This window comes from Leptonychotes weddellii, chromosome 12, assembly GCF_054177405.1.
Source record: "Leptonychotes weddellii isolate Sample4059 chromosome 12, ASM5417740v2, whole genome shotgun sequence".
Lineage (NCBI taxonomy): Eukaryota > Metazoa > Chordata > Mammalia > Carnivora > Phocidae > Leptonychotes > Leptonychotes weddellii.
The window spans coordinates 14,322,900-14,345,544 of NC_138380.1; the positions used below are offsets into that span (position 1 = coordinate 14,322,900).

General features: G+C 38.3%; 1 protein-coding gene across 2 annotated transcripts in view; it reads left to right on the plus strand.

Moving 5' to 3' along the window:
• DGKI (diacylglycerol kinase iota) overlaps positions 1 to 22,645 on the plus strand; it is a 426,631-nt gene that overhangs the window by 368,631 nt on the left and 35,355 nt on the right. For both annotated transcript variants that reach the window (XM_081800028.1, XM_081800027.1), the window contains one exon: positions 1,371 to 1,396. In XM_081800028.1, coding sequence (XP_081656154.1) covers positions 1,371 to 1,396 — 26 coding nt within the window. The remainder of the gene's footprint in view (positions 1 to 1,370; positions 1,397 to 22,645) is intronic.

Here is a 22,645-nt window from a genome sequence, read left to right on the forward strand (position 1 = left end):
AGTGGCACTTCTCAGGCGGCCGACACTGTAGGGATGACTTAGCCTGGGGCAGGTTCCCTCTCAGGGCTCCCTGTGCCCATCACCCAGATGCCAGTTTTCTCCCTACCAAATCTGGGGATCCTCTGTTGCTTTCACATGCAAAAGTTCACTTGAAGAGACTGGTAAGGTTGAAATGATTTGACACTTTGCCACTAAGGAAAGTTCAAGGCTTTCCCACCATGACTGCTGTGTCCTTATACTTTACTGATAAGTCACATAATGGACAAAATATCACTGATCAGTAGATAAAGTAAAGCATTCTCAAGCATTCCGAAGTAGCCAAAATCTTCCTTCAACTGCTGTGCATCCATGGAATCATTCTTGCCCCAACACTAGTTATATTAATGGGCATATTACTAAACTCTGGCATTTCCCTTTGTCATCCTCCTGCTATGGTCCCCAGAAGGCGATCATTTAGAACAGAGGTTGCCTCCTGGCTGGTTTCTTGCCTTTCCCTTCAAAATTCTATCACCTGTTAGCACAGAATTATACATCTCACTTTATCCCAAGGAAAGAATGAGCTGGTAGAGTCAAGACTGTATCTTTCAAGCTTGAGGGGAATTCATCCTCAAGGTTGTATCTGTATTGCTCAGAGTAACTCAATTAGTGGTCAGCTGAGGAAGAAAGAAAGGTTTTTTATTGTGAAAATTGATTGATATTGATACGATGCTTCATCGGTGTCTTCCTAACACAATTGGAGCTGAGCCCCAAATGGTATGCAAAAGTCATCGATTTATAAAAGTTCTGTGGGACTCCAGTGGTTGCACTCTTGCCTCATTATGGTTTAGAGCTATGAGGCCAGCACACAGAGGGTCTATGTCATGCTCACTTAAACCTTAAATTCCACAAAGAGTGAAAACAAAAAACAATAATGATAAGGGTACATATCATTTATTTTACTTCTGTCTCATTTTTTACTGTCCAAGTAGATTTCTTTTTACTTACACTCAATCTAGTGTTTATTTACATTTTCTGGAGGCCTGGCCTTTGGTGACATCACAGGATTCCATCCATTACCACATTTCTATGACTTTTCTATTTGTGTGTCATAAATCCAGAATTAATTAAGTTTGTTGCAGTCCCGTGACATGGTGCAGTGGACTGAAATTTTATTAACCCCAACCACCCAACCAATCCAGGTAAGCTTTGGGAGTGATCAATTAGAATATACCATGCGACCAACAAATTAATTACACTCTCTGCTATATTGACTTTCTATTTAATTGAATTTGGGGGGTACTATTTCTAGGAGATTATCCTTGATCATTATTGCATTTATAATTATCAGTATCATTTACAAAACATTTATCATGTTTATTATCTCGTTTTAGGTCACCAGTCTCTTCAGAAGATCACGGTAAGAATCTGTCTTACTTATACTAATTCAAGATTAAAGGTTGAGCTTCATTCCTTGCATTTCACTGTCAGAGGAAAGAATTATTCAAAGAAATGTTTCTAAGACATTGGCCTTGTATTTTTTTTCGTGTGAAATGTTATGCGTTTTTAAAAACTCAATGAATCCTAGCTAAATGTGGTATCTTGTAGTATCTTCAAATCTTATAACCATTTTGGTCGACAGATATTTCGAAGCTTAATGTATCTGCCTGATTTCTGTCCCATCACTGGATACTTTTTGTGACTTGGGGCTAGCCATGTAACTTCTCTGGATGATCATAGATTTTCATCTTTAAAATGAGAGTTTGTGGTAGATACTCCCAAAAGTCCCTTCAAGACTGGATGTTGGAATTTGCCAAAAGTATTAGAAGACTGAAATGAACCGGGTCAGTAGTGGTATGAATTGTTACCCAGCTGAGGTGAGTTATTCACAGTTAAGACACAATTATTTCATTCAAAGGATGAAATGAATAGTTTTGTCACATCTAACTTTGGGAGTTCATTCAGTCGCTCATTCAAAAATGTTCACTAAGTGTCTACAGTGGGTCCGTGATACTATGTAATCATTTTATACAAATATGCTTTTGGGGCCATCTGCAGAGACAATGTGGTATATGACAGAATTTCCCCCCTCAAAGAGCTTTATATGTCTAGTGATGAAGGGGGTGGTTGAATGACACATACCTCCTGCAATATAAAGTGAAATGTGATTAATCTTATAAAAGAGAGATACACCAGGACTCTGAGTACTACTGGCATTCCTCTTCATGCTGTCCCTAAATAGTGAAGGGCACCATTATGCATTCAGCCAGCTAAGTATAACACAGAAAAGCTGCTGTAAGCTTCCCTCTTCGTCCCCTTATTCTAGTTGGTCACTAAATTTTATTAACTCTGGTTTTTATATTTCTTTTATCTCTAGTCTCTTTTCCACCCCCATCATTGTAGCTTAGGACCTCTCCATGTCTTACTTGGATTTTAAAATTGTTTGAAACTGGTGTCCATACCCTAGTTTTCTATCCTCTAGTTCACTGTACACTTGGATAACACCACACTGTTCTACAGCAAAAATCTACTCCCTTTGCCTATGGGCTGAAATCTTATCAATAGACCAATCATTGTATTCAGATTTCCAATATTGTATTTTAATGCGGAATGGAAATCCTAAATGATGGTATCTTTGTTTACTTCTACTGCTTATTGCTTCTTTTGACATCTTTTCCCTCTTCTCCTACCCATGCTGAATGCTCTGGCCATGTGGTATTGCATCTAGTTTCTGGAACTCACCATGTGTTCACGTTTCCTGCTTTTATCCATGCTGTTCTTTGTGACAGGAATCTACTCCTTTTGCGATATACATGGTTTACACTTACCATTTGAGACCTTGTTAATCATCTCATCCTCTCTGAGAGCTTTCTGACTCACTCACCATTTGCATGAAATAGTTTTCTTCTAGAATTTAACACATAAATTTGATGCTTGATTTACCTGTCTCCCCTGTGAGTTCTTTGATACAGATCCCAACTAATAGCAAACATTCAACAAATGCTTGTTAAGTGAGTGAGTTAAGGACAAAGAGGGAGTTTTAGGCAGGCATATTCTGCCATATCATAAAATCTCTCATAATACTGACATGAAGTTGTATCACATTCTCTGAAGATCATAGGGCAAATCATGTGTAGACCTATTAAGTCAGAATTAGGTAACCAACCACCTAATGATGATCTATTATGGCATGCTATTTTGCTCATCGGTGTTGGTATGACTAGGTTTTTTATTGCATGTTTAGAGATCCTTGAGCCTCCAAGTTCCATTGATTCAAAACTTGTGTTTTGTTTTTATTTTGATCTATGGTTCCCCTAAATGACTTTTGTTTGCTTTGGCCTTCCAATCTATTAGAACTTATCCCCTATGCCTAAACAAGGGGTGGGGTGGGGAGGGGAGGACTTCTGAATTGTTATTCTGTAGTTTGCTAGGAATTCTTAAGGGATTATGAGCTATCGGTGAGTAGGTGGTAGCATCGTTGGAAGTCCTTGAAAAATGCCTATCACCAGAAAGACTTGCTCAGTATGAATAGCCTGTCCAAATTAATCATTTTAAGAACTAGTATATGTGATTAGTTAAAGAAACATTATCCAAATTTGAATGGCTTCAAAAGTTATTACATGTCCATGCGTCTAGGTTTGATTCTGCAAATTCGAAAAATTACTCAAATATGTAATGTGAAATTTCAGTGCTGACTTGTCTAATCTTACTAATTTCCCATCAGCTTTTAGCCCATGTATCCTTGTAGAATATTCTTATCCTTTTCTTTTACCACCAAGATTTTCTACTAGCACTTAAAATATGTTTTCTCATGCTTATACATTGTTAATTGTTCATGTTTTTGTGATTCTCATTAAACCTGAATATTCTTTCAAGCTTACATTTGTAAGTGATAATGATATTGCAGTATGTGTGCTTTTAAGAATGGTAAGAAGTAACATTTTTGCGTTCTCAGATTGGCAATAGAAAAATTGAGGCTCATTGGGCAAAGGGATTGTGAAATTGGGATATAAAGCCCCATGCCTCTTGACTTTCTATTTTGTTAGCTTACTACCAATGATCTTACTTTTCTCTCTAATAACAGTTGCTCTGGCTACCTTCAAAACAGACTTTGTTCTTGAGAAAATCTAATTTTCTGAAGTCCAATATGCCCAGCATTCTCAGTTCCCACAGATTACCTTTCACAGAAAATAGACTTGAATGTCATGGCTCTGTCATTTACCCTCTCTTAGCCCACTTCCTTATCTGTAAGGTGGAGCTCATCATACCTACCCTGCCTACCTCATGGGATTATGAGTTCAAGTGGGAAATCATCTGTGCAATCACTTTCCAGTTTGCTAAAAGCACCCCAAACACAATGCTATTATTGTCCAGGCAGTGGATAAGGAGATGTGAGTTGATTAGTGATGTTTGCTCAGCATTGCCTACTGTCTTTGAAAAGTTAAAAGGTGTACTGGGGATGGAGGAGGGGTAGAAAACTGTTTGCTTCTATGTTATTAAATATTGTGTTTTCATTGGAAACCTTCTTGTATCTGGATGAGGAGGAGTAAGATGGTTAATACACAGTGCAGCTTGAAGTGACAAAGTGAAGATACAGTTCATGATTAGATGCGGGGTCCTATAGAAAACTGACCATATAAGGCATAAATGAAATGTAAAATGTTCCTATTTGTATAATATAGTATCAGAGTCATTAAGAATAAAGGCTAAAATTTTTTTTTAAGATTTTATTTATTTATTTGAGAGAGAGAATGAGATAGAGAGAGCATGAGAGGGGGGAGGGTCAGAGGGAGAAGCAGACTCCCCGCTGAGCAGGGAGCCCGATGCGGGGCTCGATCCCAGGACTCCAGGATCATGACCTGAGCCGAAGGCAGTCACTCAACCGACTGAGCCACCCAGGCGCCCAAAGGCTAAAATTTATTGAGCACTTTTTTTATGCAGAGACACTGTGCTGAAGTACTTCAACTATGTTACTTCATTTCATCTTGAACAAATAGTACACAGTAGATGTGTTAAACAAGCTCGTGGTACTTAAATAAATAACTTGCTTAAGATCACACAGCTAGTAAGTGGTAGAGTTAATTTTCAAACCCAGTTCTAATACCCACTTCTTGCTCATTTATGTACCATGTCTCTGGAAACCAAAAGAAATGATTGTCAGCATTAAGGTGAAGTGATAGAATTATAGAGGGAAAAAAAATTCCCTCTAACAAGAGTTTATTTACTACTGTGTAAGTAATCTCTTTTTAATGACAAAACAAAACAGAACAAAAATAACAAACTGTCTCTCCTGCTGGGAATGATTTGTCCCTGTAGAAAAAGTAAATACCAATGTCACATTCTCTCATAATTAGTTAACTGAGTGAAACCGAAGCTTCAGGGAAACCTGCCACACCAAATCCCAGTGGAAACATTACGTTTTAATGTTACAGCTGCAAGCTGGGGTCCTACCCCTTGTCAGAAGATAAGCCTGGCAGTGACTGATTGCCCTGCCCTAGGAGTTTCCTCAGCATTCAGTGCCTATCACCTCATCATTTAAATGGCCCCAGGAGCCATTCCCATGCCCAGGCTGCTTTGCCTGAGCTCTCAGATTCTGTTCTGTCATCTTAGCCTGCTTATTTTGGGGGGCCTCTGAGAATGTCTCTCTGCCACCTGCTACCTATGGCCCTGCACTGGAAGATTATCTTCCAGCTAATGTCCGCTCACTTCCCAAATACAGGACAGTCACTGACTCTTGCCAGCCAACCATCTGTTTGCTTCCCCTGGCAGTCTGAAGCAGGCATCCCCTTCCTGTCCTCGCTTCTAGACCTGTTGGCAATAATGGCTCTCACATTATATGGTAGCTTTTTTGTTGCAACAGTAACACAGTGGATAAGGGTGGGAGTAGCAGGTGTATCGGAAATAAAATTTTAACGACCACAATCACTAGCGTAAGTGCCCAAAGAGGAGTCTACTATCGGACTTGGAGGCAGTTTTACTTTGCAGTAGTTGTGCAAAAAAACAAAAACAAAAACAAAATAAAACCCCCAAACGACACATTGTGCGGTGGCCTAAAGCTCTCTAATATATCAATAGCTATCTCTTGGCTCAAAATCATAGGTTGATTTTTTTCTACAATATAAACATATATATATATATATATGCAATTTTACTGACATAGATAATATTCATAAAAATGTACAGAACATTTACCAGCTCAGTTTAAATGATAACCAAAAGGAACTATTGCTTGCCAAGCCCCCAACCTAAGAAATAAAGCATTTGTAGTCCTCTAGAAGCTTCATGTTTCCCTTTCTGTTTACATTCCCTTCCCTCTCCTACAGAGATACCTCTATTCTGCTTTTTTGCTAAGAATTTCCTTGTTTCTTTTGATCATTTTACTACATATACATATATTCCACATATGAATGTGTGTGTGTATATATATTCCAGATATGTGTGTGTGTGTGTGTATGTATGTGTGTATGTATATAGATTGGCTTATATTGAACTTTCATAAATTGAATCCTGTTGTAAATTCTTCTGTGATTTGCTTCTTTTGTTCAAAATGTTTTTGTGATGCATCCTTGTTGAGTGCCATATTTATTTCATTAATTTTTCATGTTGTATAGTCTTCTATTGTATGAATAATATATACCAATTTATTTATCCAAATTCTGATGAATGTATAGACTCCAGGTTTTTTGGTTTTGTTTGTTTTCTTGCTATTGCAAACAATATCATTATGAACATTCTTTTTCATAACTCCTCCGGCTTCCATATGTAAGCATTTTTCTAGGGTTTAAACCTGGGGATGGCATAGTTAGGTGATAGGTTATACACCTGTTTAAGTTATCACATAATGACAAGTTGTTTTCCAAGGTAATCATTCTAGTTTACTCTCAGAACTGCAGTTAAGAAGAGTTCCCATTGACCCACATCCTTGCCAACTCTTGATGTTAACTAATGAAAAATATTTTGCCAATCTAGTGGGAGTGTCAAATGGTATCTTGGGGTTTTAATTTGTGTCAAATGATTACACATAAGATTAAGCACTTTTTATATAATCCATTTGTGTTTACCTTTCTATGAAATGTCGCTTTATTTCTTTTGCCGATTTTTCCCCCACTGGGTTGTCTTTTTCTTAATGATTCATAAACATCTCTGTAGATTCTAGGTAAAGGTTTTTTGTTGACTATGTGTGTTGCAGTTTTTTCCAGTTTGTGATTTATCTTTCCAAACTTTTTTTGAGGAATAGTTATTCTTTAATTTAATGTAATCAAATTATTAGTATTTTCTCTGTGGTGTCTACCTTTGGTATGTTCTCTAAAGAAATCCTTTCATAGGATAGAATATCCTAAGGATATTCTCCCATTATCTCTTCTACTATTTTTATAGTGTTCACCTTCAATTGTGTCTTCATTATTTTGGAAATGCTTTTGTGGTTTGATGAGAGGTAAAGATCCAGTTTTATTTTGATTTGTTTCATGTATATAACCAGTCATTATTGTTTAATCCTTTACTGACTTGCAAAGCCTGTTCTATCTTCCCCTATAGGTGGGTTTCTAGATTCTCTTTTCTGTTTTATTGATCCATATGTCAATTCCTGTATAATGCACATTGTTTTAATTGCTCTAACTTTGGTATAAATCTTGCTATCTGGGAGAGCACATACTCTAAAATTTGTTCTTCTTCTATAATGTCTAAATTGGACCTTTGCTCCTTCCTATAAATTTTAGAAGCCCTTCACCAAGTTTTGTGTTGTAATTTTCATGGAAATTGCATGAATCTAAAAATCAGTGTAAAGAGAATTGATATTATGACAATAAGTCTTTCCATCTCAAACCATATCTGTTTACATTTAATTGTTTATGATCCATAGAATTTCATAATTTTCTTCATGAAGGGTTTGGCCATCTGTTGTTAAATATATTCCTAGGTACTTTACATTTTTTGGTGATCTTTTCTATTTTAAAAATTGTATTTTCTAAATGATCATTGTTGGCACAGTAAAGTGAAATTCACTTGGAATCTTGTTTCAAGGTTCTTGCGTCAAAATCTTGAGTCAAGGTTCCTGCTAAACTTTTTAAATTCATAAACTTTACTTCAAGAGTCTTTTATGAGGAAGGAATTCTGCAGAGGCATTATCATCTGCAAGTAATGAGAATTTTGTTTCATTCTTTCCAGTGACTATGCTTTGTTATATATCTTTCTGGTCCTTTCTGTGCTGATTAAACACACATTACTGTGTGTACTGATTAAACAGTACAGTATTGAATAGAAGTAGAGATAGTCAGCATCATCGATTTTTCCTTATCTCAAAGTGGCTGCCATCCATAAGTCACCAATAAGTGTGAAGTTCACTGAGAGGTGAACAGCCCTGTTTTGTAGATAGCCTCTTAAGGATTTTCCCTTTCATCCAAATGTGTTAGATTCAACAGGCATTAGAATTTAAATGAATACTTTTTTTTTCATCTTTTGAGATACTGATTTTTTTCTTTGGTGTTATGGTGTGCTTCAATTTCTAGTAGAAACCAGTATCATATGCATGAGATAAATTCAAATTGGTTATTATATTTGTCTCCTTTATATATTGTTGGATTCAGTTTGCTCCTATTCTATTTAGAATTTTTGCATCCATGGTCATTTGTGTGATTGGCCTCCCATTTTCCTTTCTATTGTACAGAGCATGTATGATATACCTAGTTTCATAAAAGGAATTAGAAAATTTTTCCCTGTTTTCTAATCTCTGGAAGACTTTGTATAGCACTTGGTTTATCAATCTCTGGAATACTCTGGAAGATCCCATCAGTAAAACTATCTAGGGATGGCATTTCCTTGGTGGGAAAATTTCAATCGCAGATTCATAGTATTTAAAGAGCTAGTCAGATTCTCTATTTCTCCTTAAATCAGTATTGGCAACTATTTTTTTTAGGAATTCATCTATTAAAATTTTTTTCATTTTTGGCATAAATTTTTTATATCTTGTTATCTGTGTAATTTCTGTGAGATCTGAGGTTACATCTATCTTTTCATTCTTAATATTGTTTGTGCTTGCTTCTCTTTTTTTGTGTCTTTGCCCTCCCTCACCCCCCACAGAGCCTTGGAGCTCTCATTATTTTATAGCTTTTTTCAAGAAACTGTTTTTTAGCTGCATGGTCCTCTCTATTATATATTTGTTTTCTGTTTCATTGGTTTCTTGTCTTTTTAATTTCCTTTATTCTAAACATTTGGCTTATTTTTATACTTTTTTCTAACATAGACAATTTATTTTATTTTTTTAAAGGTTTTTATTTGAGGAAGAGTGAGAGAGAAAGAGAGAGCATGTGCAGGAGCGGGGGGGGGGGGCAGAGGGAGAAACAAGCTCCCCACTGAGCAGGAAGCGGAATGAGGGACTGGATCCCAGGACTCTGGGATCATGACCTGAGCCAAAGGCAGACGCTTAACCTATTGAGGCACCCAGGTACCCCCTAACATAGACAATTTAAGTATACAAACGTTACCTGAATGCTTTCTCTTCTCTGTGTATCACCTTCTGAAATTCTGTTTAGATGCATGATAGACCTTTTGATGCTATCCTGTATGTGTTCTACTCTCTTTTATATTTTATTTCTCCTTGTTTCTCTGGAATGCATCCTAGATAATTTATTCAAAGTTGTTTTCTTGTTTTTTACTGATTTGTATTTATGTGTTTTAGATTATTCTTTGAGCCACTCATTTCCTTGGACCTTTATGCACCAGAATTCTTTAAGTCCTTCAGAGAGGTTTGCCAATCACCAAAGAAAACTACCAAACTTGATTAATTTAAATTAAATTCTCCATTGGTGAGTTTGTGTGTGTATGCTTGTCTGTTTCTTGTTTAAGCTACATAGGGAACGCAGAGACATTAATTCAGAGTGCATAGTATTCAGTTGATGGCAATAAATTCACATAAGAGTTTCCTTGTTTTTGGTTTTATGTCCACACAACATCAAGTTTTCTTGTTAGATCCCTTATAGGCTTTATTTATTATTCATCTATACTGATTTAACTCTTCAGGGGCACAATTTTATGTGGGGTTCTATTTGGGCAGGTTCCTGGCTTTATCTTTTGTGTATCCCATGTCTCACAGACATCAAAGAATGGCTCAAAATCCTCAGCGTGTGGCAGAAACCTTTAGGGCATCAGGTAGTTTGGGTACCTGCTCATCTGCTAGGGTCAGTGGATTCACTTTATTTAATGGATTTATGGATTCCTTACTGTCTCTCTTAATAGCAGGGAGTGAGTGTGTATGATGAGCTTTATTTTTGTTGTAAAATGAAACACAATATACAGCTTGGCATATTATATTTATATATATATAGGCATATATATATTATCATGGTAATACCTTCATAACCATCACTCAGGCCAAAAAAATGGAATTCCTTCCGTGTGTCTCCATCCTAATTGCATGTCTCCAGGCCTCTAAAAGTAACCATTACCTTGGCTTCTGTTTTTTTGTGTGTTGTTTTGTTTTGTTTCTTTTCTTTTTTTTTTTTTTTTGCGTATCTATAAAATCTTATCACTCACTCTAATTTCATCTAGCACACTCTAGATACTATAATTTAATCTTGCCCATTTAAAAAAATATAGTATGTCTTTTGGGTCTCTTTCAAACACACATTCTCCATCTATTCCTTTCTTTTACTTAGAATTTATCTTTGAAGTGCTCAGGCCATTTGAACTGCAGACTTCCACACAGGGGGGATTTTGCTGAGTGAATGAACACTGACGCACAGAGGCTTGATCAAACTCAGGTCTGATCTCTTTGGCAAGTCTGTTGGTGAGAATGTGTTCTTTGATCAAGGGCAAGTGATGTCTGGATTTCACTGTTTTATTGATGTCCAGTACCTAGATTTATTAATTGGGGTTATAAAATTGTGCTGTTCTAATTCTACCTTTGGGAGTTTTCCACTTCTGTCATTTTATAAAGAGCCACTTCATCTCCTCTACTATTTGATTACTCAGTGAAACAGGTCCATACAGGAAAACAGAATAAATGTTCAAGTCTGTCCTTTTATTTATCTGGTTATCAAGATAATTAGTTGATTCCTTATCACTGTAAAAAATGACCAAGTTCAAAAATCTTGATGAATTCCTGATTTTTTTTTTTTAAGTAGGCTCCATGCCCAGTGTGGGGCTTAAACTCACGACTCATGCAATCAAGTCGCATACTCTACTGATCTAACCAGCCAGGCACCCCATGAATTTTAACACATTTCATGGGCTTCAGTGCATTGCAGTTATTATTCTTATTGAAGTTTAAATTTTTCTATCTTTGGCAAGAAGGCAGTCCCTTCATGTTGACTTCTAAGTCTTCCTAACATTATCCTAATATTCTTAGATAATTTCCTTGATACCCAGCATTACAAGATGTTTCAGGCTCATCTTCTGTAGTTCTTGCTTCTTGCCCTAGACGTCATTTCTCTAAAACCTCTTAGATTCTTTCAATGAAAAATAGTAATTCAAGACCACAATTTGGGCACTAGATACTGCTAGTTCATTGTTTCTGGTTGAGCAGAGATAAGACAATTATATTTGCATTCAGGATTTATATGTGTGTGTGCGTCTATATGTGTGTATATTCACATATATGTGCTCAATCTTTTATTTTAGACCACACAATTCAATTAGAATTACTGAAAAGAATTAAAACATATTTCCTTGCATTTTTATTGATTTATGATATATTGGTATTAAGATCATATAGCCACTGCATACTATAATTTCTCCCTTTTAATATTCATTTTTGACCTAGTTGCAAAAGTAACTAATTAATGCTCATCACAAGTCATTAGGTTGAAGTCTCTCTAGTTATTTTGATTTTCTGAACCACGTTTTCCACTAGATCCCTTAGGAAAATCTCTTGAAAACATTATTTTTTTGAGTTGTTTCATGTAATAGCTTTTCTGGGACTTTTACCCTTAAAAATTAGTTGTGGTCCATACAGACTCATCATGTCACATGTCGCATAAAGCATTGCTTTTAAAGTCTGGATATTTTCCTTATAAAATTCTTTTTTTTTTTCTAGATACCCAAAGGATATATTTTCTTAAGACTTATTTATTTTAGAGAGAGGGCATGAGCAGAGGGAGGGGTAGAGGGAGCGGGAGAGAGAGAATCCACAAGCCTACTCCCCAATGTGGGCGGGGCTCGATCCCACGACCCTGAAATCATGACCCAAGTGGAAACCAAGAGTTGGACGCTTAACCTACTGAGCCCCCCAGGTGCCCCAGGATATTTTCATTTAATGTCCAATACATTTCCAAAAATATACCTTGGTGTAGATCATTTTGAGACATTCCAGTTCTCAGATACATGATACACTGTTTAAATAAGTGCGGTTCATTTTTGAAATTCAGAACAGTGTTCTTGAATAAAGTATTTATATGTGTTCTGTTCTTTCGCTTTAGTTTTCTTCTGCAGGAGCTCCTTTTGTATGTTTGATCTTCTCTACATATCTTTAATATTTGTCATTTCCTCTCACATTCTTTTTTGCCCCTTTCCTTACTTTTTTAAGAGTTTATCTACTTTTCTTCTACTTTCCTTCAGACTTTATTGGTTGAATTTGTTTCTGTGTTCCTTCTAGTTTGTCTTCATTGGAAAATGAGTTTTTCACTTATTTCTAGTTCTTTGTTGAATGACATCGCCTCATTTCTGTATTATTCTGATTCATGCTATTCTTGAGATTGTGTATCACTTTACTAATGCCATTAAGCTTATTTGAATAGTATGCTACTATTTTTTGAGCAAGATTTTGTGGTACACTTTCATTGCTTCTAAGATTTTATTCTGTTCTTTATTCTTTTTTTTCCTAAAATAATTTCATAGGATATTTTACTTCTTTCTTTGCTATTTTTATATGAAATTCATTTTTCTGAATTGTGGGAAGAAAAATACGTTCAGTTAGCTATTCTCACTTCAGAGGGCTCTTTTTTCTATTGGTTTTGTGTCCTGTTGAAATGTGATGGCTTGCTTTCTCAGACTTCCTGGCTTTGATCCATATCCTCACTTTTATCCAGACCTCTTCCTTTACTCCTATTAGCCGTATTCAGCTCAGTGTGTATTCCACTCAGAAATTCATCCTCAGTTTGGGTCCTGTCTTGAAGGGGCGTCCTAGGTGGTCAGTTTTGAGAGTTCCCAGGAGCTGCAATGCTCTGGGTAGTTCAATTTTTACTGGGTCTCCTTGCATGGATTTGTCAAGGAAATGGGAACAGCTTCTGCGGCTGTTCTCATACGGACGCCCTGGACTTTTCCACGACCACCTGTTGGCTGTTTTGTGGCATTCCTGCCGTCAGGTGTGTCAGCCACCCCACTGCCTCCCTGTGCAGACACTGGGAGAATGCAGGTCTTTGGGCTGTTAATGGCCTCTCCTCAGCCATTTGTAATCTTGAAGTTTATGAGGATATCTTGTTACCTCCTTTTAAGGATTGACCATGTGTTTTGGTTCTTTTACCAAGTTTCTCTCTCTATGTGGAGTTCCAGATGGGCAGTAAGGAGGGCACTTGTTGTGATGAGCACTGAGTACTGTATGTAAGTGATGAATCACTAAATTCTGCGCCTGAAACTAATATTACACTGTATATTAACTAACTGGAATTTAAATAAAAACTTGAGAAAAAGACAAAAAAGAAACAACAAAAAAGCCTGCTGCAACTATTACCACCACCTTCCCATATTTCCTGATTTTTAAAAATCCATCATCTTAAATTGTTAGGGAAGGTTAGTGTCTGTGATTCCCCTTATTATCAAAAAGAGAAGCCTATATTCATCTTTATTCAAATAAAAGTTAAACATCTTGTAAGTTATATATATTTTTAAATTTCTGCTATCTCCAGAAATTGAAAAATTAAAACAAGAATAATTGATTTTTGAGAAACTCAGAATGGAGGGATTAATTAAGGTTTGGGTCCTTGTGTTTCAGCAAAATAATTTCAACTACTCCTTTGGAACTATGTGGGTTAATATACTCTTAGACGTACTTAAGACTTAAAAAAATGTCAGTGTTTATTAAAACTTAATCAGTGCCAGGCATTGTCCTAAGGTATGTTCTGTTCAGGCTCAGAGACGTTAAATGCTTTCTTTTAGGTCACACCAAACTAGTATATACTGAACCAACTACTCCAGATGTTTTAGATATATTTATTCTACGAAACAATCATAGTAATACTACTATTCCCACTTTACAGATGAGGAAACTAAGGCACAGACCTTTTAGGTGATTTTCCAAGGTCCCATGCACAGCTGGTAAAGCTTAGAACTTGGATTTACACTCAGGTAATCTAGATCCAGGTCCCATTTTCAGCCCCTCCTCCATACAGTCCCTCAATAGCATCGGGAAGGGTTGAGCTCATGTAGTAGGAAATCTTGATTCTTTCAGTTGAATGGAGATTTCCTAATTATTGGGCGGTAATTCATCATTAAAAATGAGGTATATGTATTTTTTCATATCAGTGACCAGTACCCTTGACACAGAACAATTCAAAGATGTGTTCTTGATCCACTTCTATCCTCGTACTTCCATAATCAAGGAAACCGTTTCCTCGATCAAGGAAACTAATCAAGGAAACAATTTGCTGTCAATGACATCCATTTTTAAAAAGGTAGAATTCTTGAAAGGTAGCTATTTCCTTAAGGAAATATCACAACAGGAAGACAATATTATGACCAGAATAGTAATGTAGATTTGAAAAGTTAGATGTTTTTCCCTGTATTTTCTATAAGTTGTTTATTAGTAAAATGCAATGAGTAAAGTAAACTCGACTGATGATACAGATGGAAACCTCACAGATCTTTAATTGCCTCTCTGGGAAGAGTTTTCAGTGTTGGCCATCACAGTATGCCACTTTGCAATGACTTTGGGCTAGCTAATGCTAAGTTGCGAGAGTGTTCTTTTTTGCCCCATGTTCTGTTTCTGACTATCCAATCCCCCATTGGCTTTTTAATTAGATTCAAACATTTTAGTGCTCACTTTTGAGGCCCTTTCTTACCCTGGTTTAGTTCATGTTGCTTTAGTGAATTATTTCTACTCCCCTGCTTGTGGGCCCCTCTCCAGGTTCATCTCCCTTTTATTCACCCAGCCGTATGGTTTGTATCACCTCCTACCATCTCCCTGGCAGACCACCTTCATTGTCTTTCATTCAAGCCCCTCTTTGGTGCTCATTAATTCCTGCGTGTTGGAACCACCTCCATAGATTCTAAGGACAAACAATGATGAATTTTCCCGACAACTCAAATGCCCACGATTTTCCCTTCCCTATTCACTTACTGTTTTTTTGAGTGTATTCCAAAATTTTTTCCCCATGGGTGGCGTTGGCCTTCTTATTTGACTATGAACCCAGTGAATAGAGATGTTGCCCCATTCTATCCTGTGCCCTGGCACAGAATTGATTTTCTCTATACAAATCTGTTACATTCGCTGCAGTATGTGGTGTTGGCAAACAGAAACTTTCAATACGCATCTTTGAATTCCATTGTAGCCTCATTAACATTGTTCCCTGTTGTAGAAGATAGGTTAGTCCTGGTCCTTTTCCAAAGAAATTCAGTTGGTACTGTGCTGAAAAAAAAATGGCCTTTTATGGTGGTCTCACTGGGTGCTCCCCAAAGACTGTGTGAAAGGAAAGGAATAAAAATGACAGCATGCTTTTCTTTGGCTAGCCTTCTTTCACATTTCCTAGGAAAACAGACAATCACTGCTGATTAAAAAACAAAATAAAACAGAACAAGCAAGCAAAACAAAACCCAAACCCCTGGGCTTTCCAGGATCAGGTTATATCACTTTCTATGTGTCCTGACCCTGCTCTTCTCTCTCCTCCCCCCTTCTTAAATCTCACTATTGACTATAACCACATAATCCTTTGATCCTGTAGTTTCTTTGGAGGGCTTTGTTGGTGCTCATCATCTAATTATCTTTTGAAGCCTCATTAGAGATGAGTATATGTTGAGGAGGAAGAGTGCTCTTTATTGAGATTTACCTATAACTTGGCTTGAGATTCTCTGGCCTCAGAGAATATTCTAAGTATTTACAACATCTCGAAATAAGAAAGTGACAAGAAAGGAGAGAGGAGGGGAGAAGGCTAACCCCCTGGTTTGCTTGTACATGGATGGGTCAGGAGAGGTCATCAAAGAAGGTTGTGTGTCATGGCTCCTCTGGCCGGGGATGAAGCTATCACAGATTTCATGCCTGCAAATCGGTCACTTGTCCCCCAGGTAAGTGTGTGAAAGGGCTTGGCAGGTGCCTGACTTGGTCTCCAAGTAGTCATGTATAAGAGCAGAAACGAAGAACCGAATTGTGCTTACTTTTTAAAGTATACTATGTTTGCTTAAGCTTTCTAGTGTATGAATGATAGGATCTGAGCTGTGTTTACACCCGTGTCCCCAAGGGGCGGGGCAGATACATTGACAGTGATGGTAGTACAGTCCTGAAAGTAGTGTCACTGTTACTCCATTTGTCTGTTGTCTACTTGACTAGAGAAACCCCAGGATCCAATGAACATTTTTTCCCCAGTGAGCTCCACTGAAAGCTTATTTGTTCTTTAATGCCTTCCTCCCGCAAAGAACTGTGTGGGTGCTGGTGACTACTTTCCCTGAATGCTGGTCTTGGCCCAAGCCTCCCTTATCGTGCTTACCAGGTGCAAAACACTAGAATGCCTCGTCACTTTTTCAGTCGGTTCCTGGAAGATTAGCCTTGGGTATTTTGTAGTATGTTCCATCCTGGCACATTCCAGTTGGAAGCATTTTTTTTCTGGGTGAGTTTTTGTCCACGCTGTCTACGCTAGCTCCTTGGAGCTGCAGAAATGGCCATCAGTCAGCTCGTTTTCAAGCTAATGAGGTCAACGAAATGCTGCCTCATCTGGCCAGCCTTCTGAGTCAGTCCTCATTTTCTGGGTGCTCCCGGGTGCTCTGCATGTCGGGGCACCATGGTCGTAGCCACACACAGCGTGCCTTCTCCCGGTCAACGTGGCGGCCCACGAAGCCTCAGTTTGTTGTCCTGAAATGGGGATGATGACAGTTATCAGTACAGATCTAGCAGTTGTATCATGGGGATTAATTTCGATAGTATTCAGCTCCATGCCTAGCACATAGTTTACTTGCAAATATTCACAAAAGAAAGGGACAGAGCTGGAGAGTAGATGTGCCAAAGAGAGCAAGAGAAGTTATCAGTGTCAAATACCCAAAATGGGAACATCTTTTTTCTATAAATAGACCTGATATGTCATATTTGCATGGATTTAGGATATTCTTCAAGCGTACTGGTTTCTAACTTTGCTGGAACCAAACATGTCCTTCAGGTTACAGCCCAGTGGGCAGAGAGTGACTCGTTTTGTTCTGGGCAGTGGACACTTGAGTATGGGTGGTAGCGTCGGGCAAGGACGAGAGTGTTGTCGCAGAGTGGGGAGGACCCAGCCAGGCCCCGGCTCTGTTCTCCGCAGGGTGGGGGAATCTGGGGCAGATTGTTTCCCCTTAGGCCTTGGTCTCTTTAGAGAGCAGGCTGAGCTGGCTGCCATTTAAGGCTTCTTCTGTCCTCTAGACTCAGGCCTCCGAGGCACGGAAGAATCCTGGGCAATGAGATACATGAGGAGAACCCCAAAATGTCACCTTCAGTTTTGGAAGGGTGTTTGGGAGACACCCATGTCCTGCTTTCTATGGGGCAGGTGTATGGATGCCTGCAGAGGAGTGCCGGCCTGTTACTATTTCTGCTTGTGACGACACACAGACCTGCTGTTTCCACACCTCACCAGGTACTCGCCTCCTGAAAAGAAAGAAAATCATCTTTGCAAGTGCATAAATGCTGCAGGCAGCTTTCACACTGGTAGCTTTCTTTAACAAGGTAACAAAATACATTACTACTTAATTATGCAGTTTCTAGCTTTTCTCCTGAAAAAGTGAGGCCCCAGTGCCTATTGAAAAGGGATTTGCAATCAGCCAGAGCCCCCTCAATTTTGTGCAGTCCGGTGACACTTCCATCCGCTCTTTTGCCCTACTAAGTAAAGGCAATTACTTTAGCCATTGCAAAAAAAAAAAAAAAAATTAGAGGTGGTGTTTTATAAGACCACAAAAAAGGTCATTGAAACCATATCGTTTGTGTAGCTGCTTATTGTATTTCTCTGACCTTGTGCCTCTCTGGGCCTCATATCTTCCCTAACTCTCTGGGCTCCTTCTCATTCTCAGAAAGCATGGCTCACCCCAAGATGTTCTTTGGGCTCTGATTTCCCGGTGGTCTTTCTATTTAAGCTTCTTTTATATTTGAGAAAGAGAGTGATAATCTTGGCCAAAGTGGGATTCTGAAAATGGAGTTGGTGAGTGATTTTCAGTGACATTAAAAAAAAAAAAAAAGTTTTTGGCCTCACATAACTCTCTGCATCTTGGAAGCTGTTCTCCCGGGATGCCCTCTTCACTCCCTCCCTGCCTCCTTGCCCCCTACCCCCATTCTTGACATCCCACTTTATCAAGTGAAACTGCTTATCGCTTATTTACCCATGCCTCTCAGCCAGCTGGACGTCTCCGTAGAAAATTCTCCATCCGTATTTTCTGCCAATGCAGATCTTCCCTTTATGGACACTGTCTTACAACTTCCCTAGGAAATCATTCCATACACCACTCTCTTTTCTTAGCAGTCAGGGGCTCCGTGTGGATGTGTAAGGACACACGTGTTACTTTCTAGATAACTCTTCTCTTCCTTAAGAATATAGGAGTTCCTAAGAAGAATGAAGGTTTAGTTTTTATTTCCCTTCACAGCAACTGGTAAAATCTGTTCTTTAGTAAATATTATTGAAGATTTGTCCATATACTGAAGCCTATTCTATTTTGTATCTTCCGAGCAAGCTTCAGAACTAACCATTTACTTTAGAATTCTTACTTTAAAGGTGTGATGCTGCTTAAGTCAACTTAGCGTAATGTCCAAGTAAAAGTTAAAACTTATTGTTCATTTCTCTGAAGTAAAATACTTTATTCTTCTGTGCTTTCAGTTAGTGTTATGCCAATCTAGGGAAGGTTCAAACTTAGCATTTGATTATAACTTAGTTACAAGTACAAATTGTCTATATTTACACTTAAAGTGAAGCAGGCTCTAGAAACTATCTTTTTAAAAAAATTGTATACTTTATGTGCATTTTGCTGGTGTTTGTCCCTGAAAGTGACTTTGCTGTGTTAACTCCTCCCTGGTTTTACTTGTGTTTCAGTGAGGAGTGTTTTGGCTAAACCTGTTCTTAGTTCAAAAGGCCTTCATTGTCCAGAGTGGTCAGTGTGCTGCTGGGCAGTGATAAGGTACTTACTGTGCATCCCGATGACCGGATGACCCATAAACCCATCATCTTTCTGAGCTCCAGAGCACACTCATTTGTACTTGGATCCTGACCTTAAACACTATTTCCCATATGCAGTCTTGATGTTTGGTTAAAACCAATAACCATCCATCACTTTCAGGACACGTCAGATCTGCTCGCGGCTATCACGGAATGAAATATGAGCACAGCTTTTCAACCTAAGTTCTTTTTAGACGTCCTGAAGGACACAGCTACAATATATCAGATGAATTCAAGGAGACCTCTTGTAGGAGGAATGCGGCCTGACGTTGAGAGGCTGGATGAAGCCAAGGCGCTGATGCTATCTCTGAGGTCCTCAGTCAAAGTCATTAGGAACAACGTCCAGCTTCTACTTGGCACCTTCCTCTCACCTGTGAGGTGAAGGAGGACCTTATTTATTAGTTCTTCCATTTCTTTTAGCCTCTCAGGATTATAGCCTTATCATCCAAATGCCGGGAAAGCAAAAATAAAGTTCATCAATCAAAGTTAAATTCTCTTGACATTCTAGAGATGGGGGACTTTTGGAGAAGGCTAGAATTTTCTTTTAATCTCTTCCATCACTAAAACAGATAAAGCGTACTACGGATTTGAATATGAAACTACTTTATTCAAATGTTAAAAAGGAGAAAGAGTGTTATCATGTACTATGATTATTTGGGGTTCATAAATATGAGTTTAATAAAGTGTAACCAGATTAAAACCCTTTACATATATGAAAAATCTTCCCTGTTGGTGGATGCTTAATAGTTATTGGACAGAAATAGTTGATGGGATTCTGTAATATTGACACTAAAAAGGAATTGATATTTTTCTAGTTTTAAAGGAATAGTTGGATATTACTTTAGAAGGTGGACTTTATTTTTTAAAAAGTGTTGGCTACTACATCCAAAGATCATAATATTAATATGTCATTACTAGAGAACATATTAATTTTGAGTTATATAGATTCTCAGGAGGATATTTTCAAGAACCTCTCTCATCCCTCCTGTGACTATTGGCATATATTTTACACAGCTGGCTGAAAGTAACCTACCGTGACTGGGGAAGACCAAGGAAGACCTGTGAACTTGGCTTCTCTAGCCCAGTGCTCAAAGCAAATCAACCCATGAAATTTCTCTTAACACTGGTCCAAGGCTTATGGCTGATGTTCTAGGAAATAACTATTGCTTAGTATAGGGCTCTGAATTGACCCATAATATAAATACTTCTGGTTTATTGAGATACTTATGATGTTGTTTTGCTGCATCTAATAAACACTATTAGGTACCTGAAAAGATAGGAAAATATTCCCAACTCCAAAATTGACTGCCAGGTGTAGCAGGGGCCAGTAAAGTGGGCTTTCTTCCATTCCTTAACATGTCTTCCTTGATTCGGGGTTGGAAGAATATTGAATGATAGCTCGCAGAATCACCAGACCACAGGTATCAACCAAGTATTTATTAAGCACTTCAGGTATTTCTTGTACTAGAGCTTTTATTGAAAGATGGGATATAGATAAAGAGAAAAACAAAAAGTGAAAACCCAGCTCCTGTGCTTGTGGCTTAAGGGCAGAGCTGGGGTTTCCACATGTGCAGCAACCAGAGAACAATTTCGCAACCACAGGTAAACAAATGGGCTGTCGAGGAGAGACATCTGGTCCCCGCGCTGTTTATAGCTAATTCTAGGGGGGGAAATAAGAGAAATAGAACCAACTGCTTCGGAAGGGAGCATGTCCCAGTCCTCTGGCAACAAGGTGCAGCTTTTCTGCCAGGAGGGAACACTGGATAGGGGGCTGTTTGTTTTTTCTCCAAACAGGAAACTCCTTCCATGCCAATAGTAGCTTCAAAAGGATTGCTGCAGCAGATGGAAAGAACCCATATGCGTTCATGCATTCAGTTAGCAGGGACTAATTCAATTTGAGGATTAACCCTGTCATTAGAGAGAAACAAAACCTATTTAAGTCTCCCATCTATGGTTACCGCTGATGGATTAATCCCAATGAGGAGGAGATCCTGGAAGTGTGTGCCCTGAGCCCTCCACTCTGTATTTTGGCAAAGGAGGAGAAGCTGGTAGACCAGGTGGGAGGGATATGGGGCTAGAGTTTGATAAGTGAGTGCTTGCTTGACTGGAGGAGGAAAAAGAGGAGAGACAGTGTTTTTTTCTTACATCTGATTATTAAAGAGAGATTCAAGGTAAAGCTTACCTTAGATAGTCTTAATTCAACTCAACAAACACTTGTTGTCTGCATCATCTTCTACTTGCCTTTCTTCCTCCTGCTCCAAAAAGCTGATCCTTGAGATAAGCAGTTGTCAGCCTTTTGCATTTTTCTACTGAGATACTCATGACATAAACAGATGATATTGCATGCAAAACACACGCCCATAGAGGACACAGGTAACAAAGGCCATTCATGGCCATTTCCCAATGCTAACCAAAAGTCAGTGTCAACCCTCTTACTCAAAGTGCATCACAATGTAAGTGCATGATGTGAAAGACTGAATTTTCTAAAAACAGTCACAGCATGATCTCCCATCCCACACATTCTTTTTGCAGTATGACTTTGACATTATTTTCATTGAGATGTGGGGTCTGGGTCTTCTTGAATATGGGCAGACTTAATTAAGACTGTAGCAGCAGAAGTGACACCCCATGATTTCCAAGGAAAGGTGACTTCCACGAAGCTTTCTGGGGATGGTTGCTTTTGAAACCCAGTCGCCATTTTGGGAGGAAGCCCAAGAAGCCATGGAATGCCATGCTCAGGGAGTGAAAGCTCCCAGCTGAAGCCAGCACCCAGGTTCCTATCGTGTGTAATCATCTTGAAAGTGGGTCTTTGAGCTCTCAGTGGAGCTGCCCCACCTGATGCCAGGTGGAGGGAAGACAAACTTTTGGGTGAACCTGGCCCCAATAGCAGATTTTTGACCAAAAATAATTGTTTGAAGCCACTCTGTTTTGGGATGATGCAGCTCTCTGTGACTGCCTAACAGTTATGCAGTCACAGAGAGCTGATACAGATTTGTGCGTCATTATAAGAATAATCTTGAATTTGTTCCAATATATTAAAAACCCTCAGTATTTTAGCTATTAACAAATAATTTGGCATGTAGCTTATTATCAGTTGTCAAAACCTCCTCTAGGCTCATATTAAAATGCAAAGGTCTTTCAAAATATCTAATTCCTCCTTTCTCTCACCTCACCTTGTTGAGTATGACTATGTAAAATAATACTAATTACAGTCATTTTCATGAGCTGCTTCTCATTTATGCCTCATTAGCATAATTCACAGTAGTTATCCATACCATTAAATGAGTGTTAGTTACCTTTGCCATATCTGATGATTATACTAAGTTCCATTTTGGGGAGCTAAGCCTTCACAGTTTGTTGTTCAT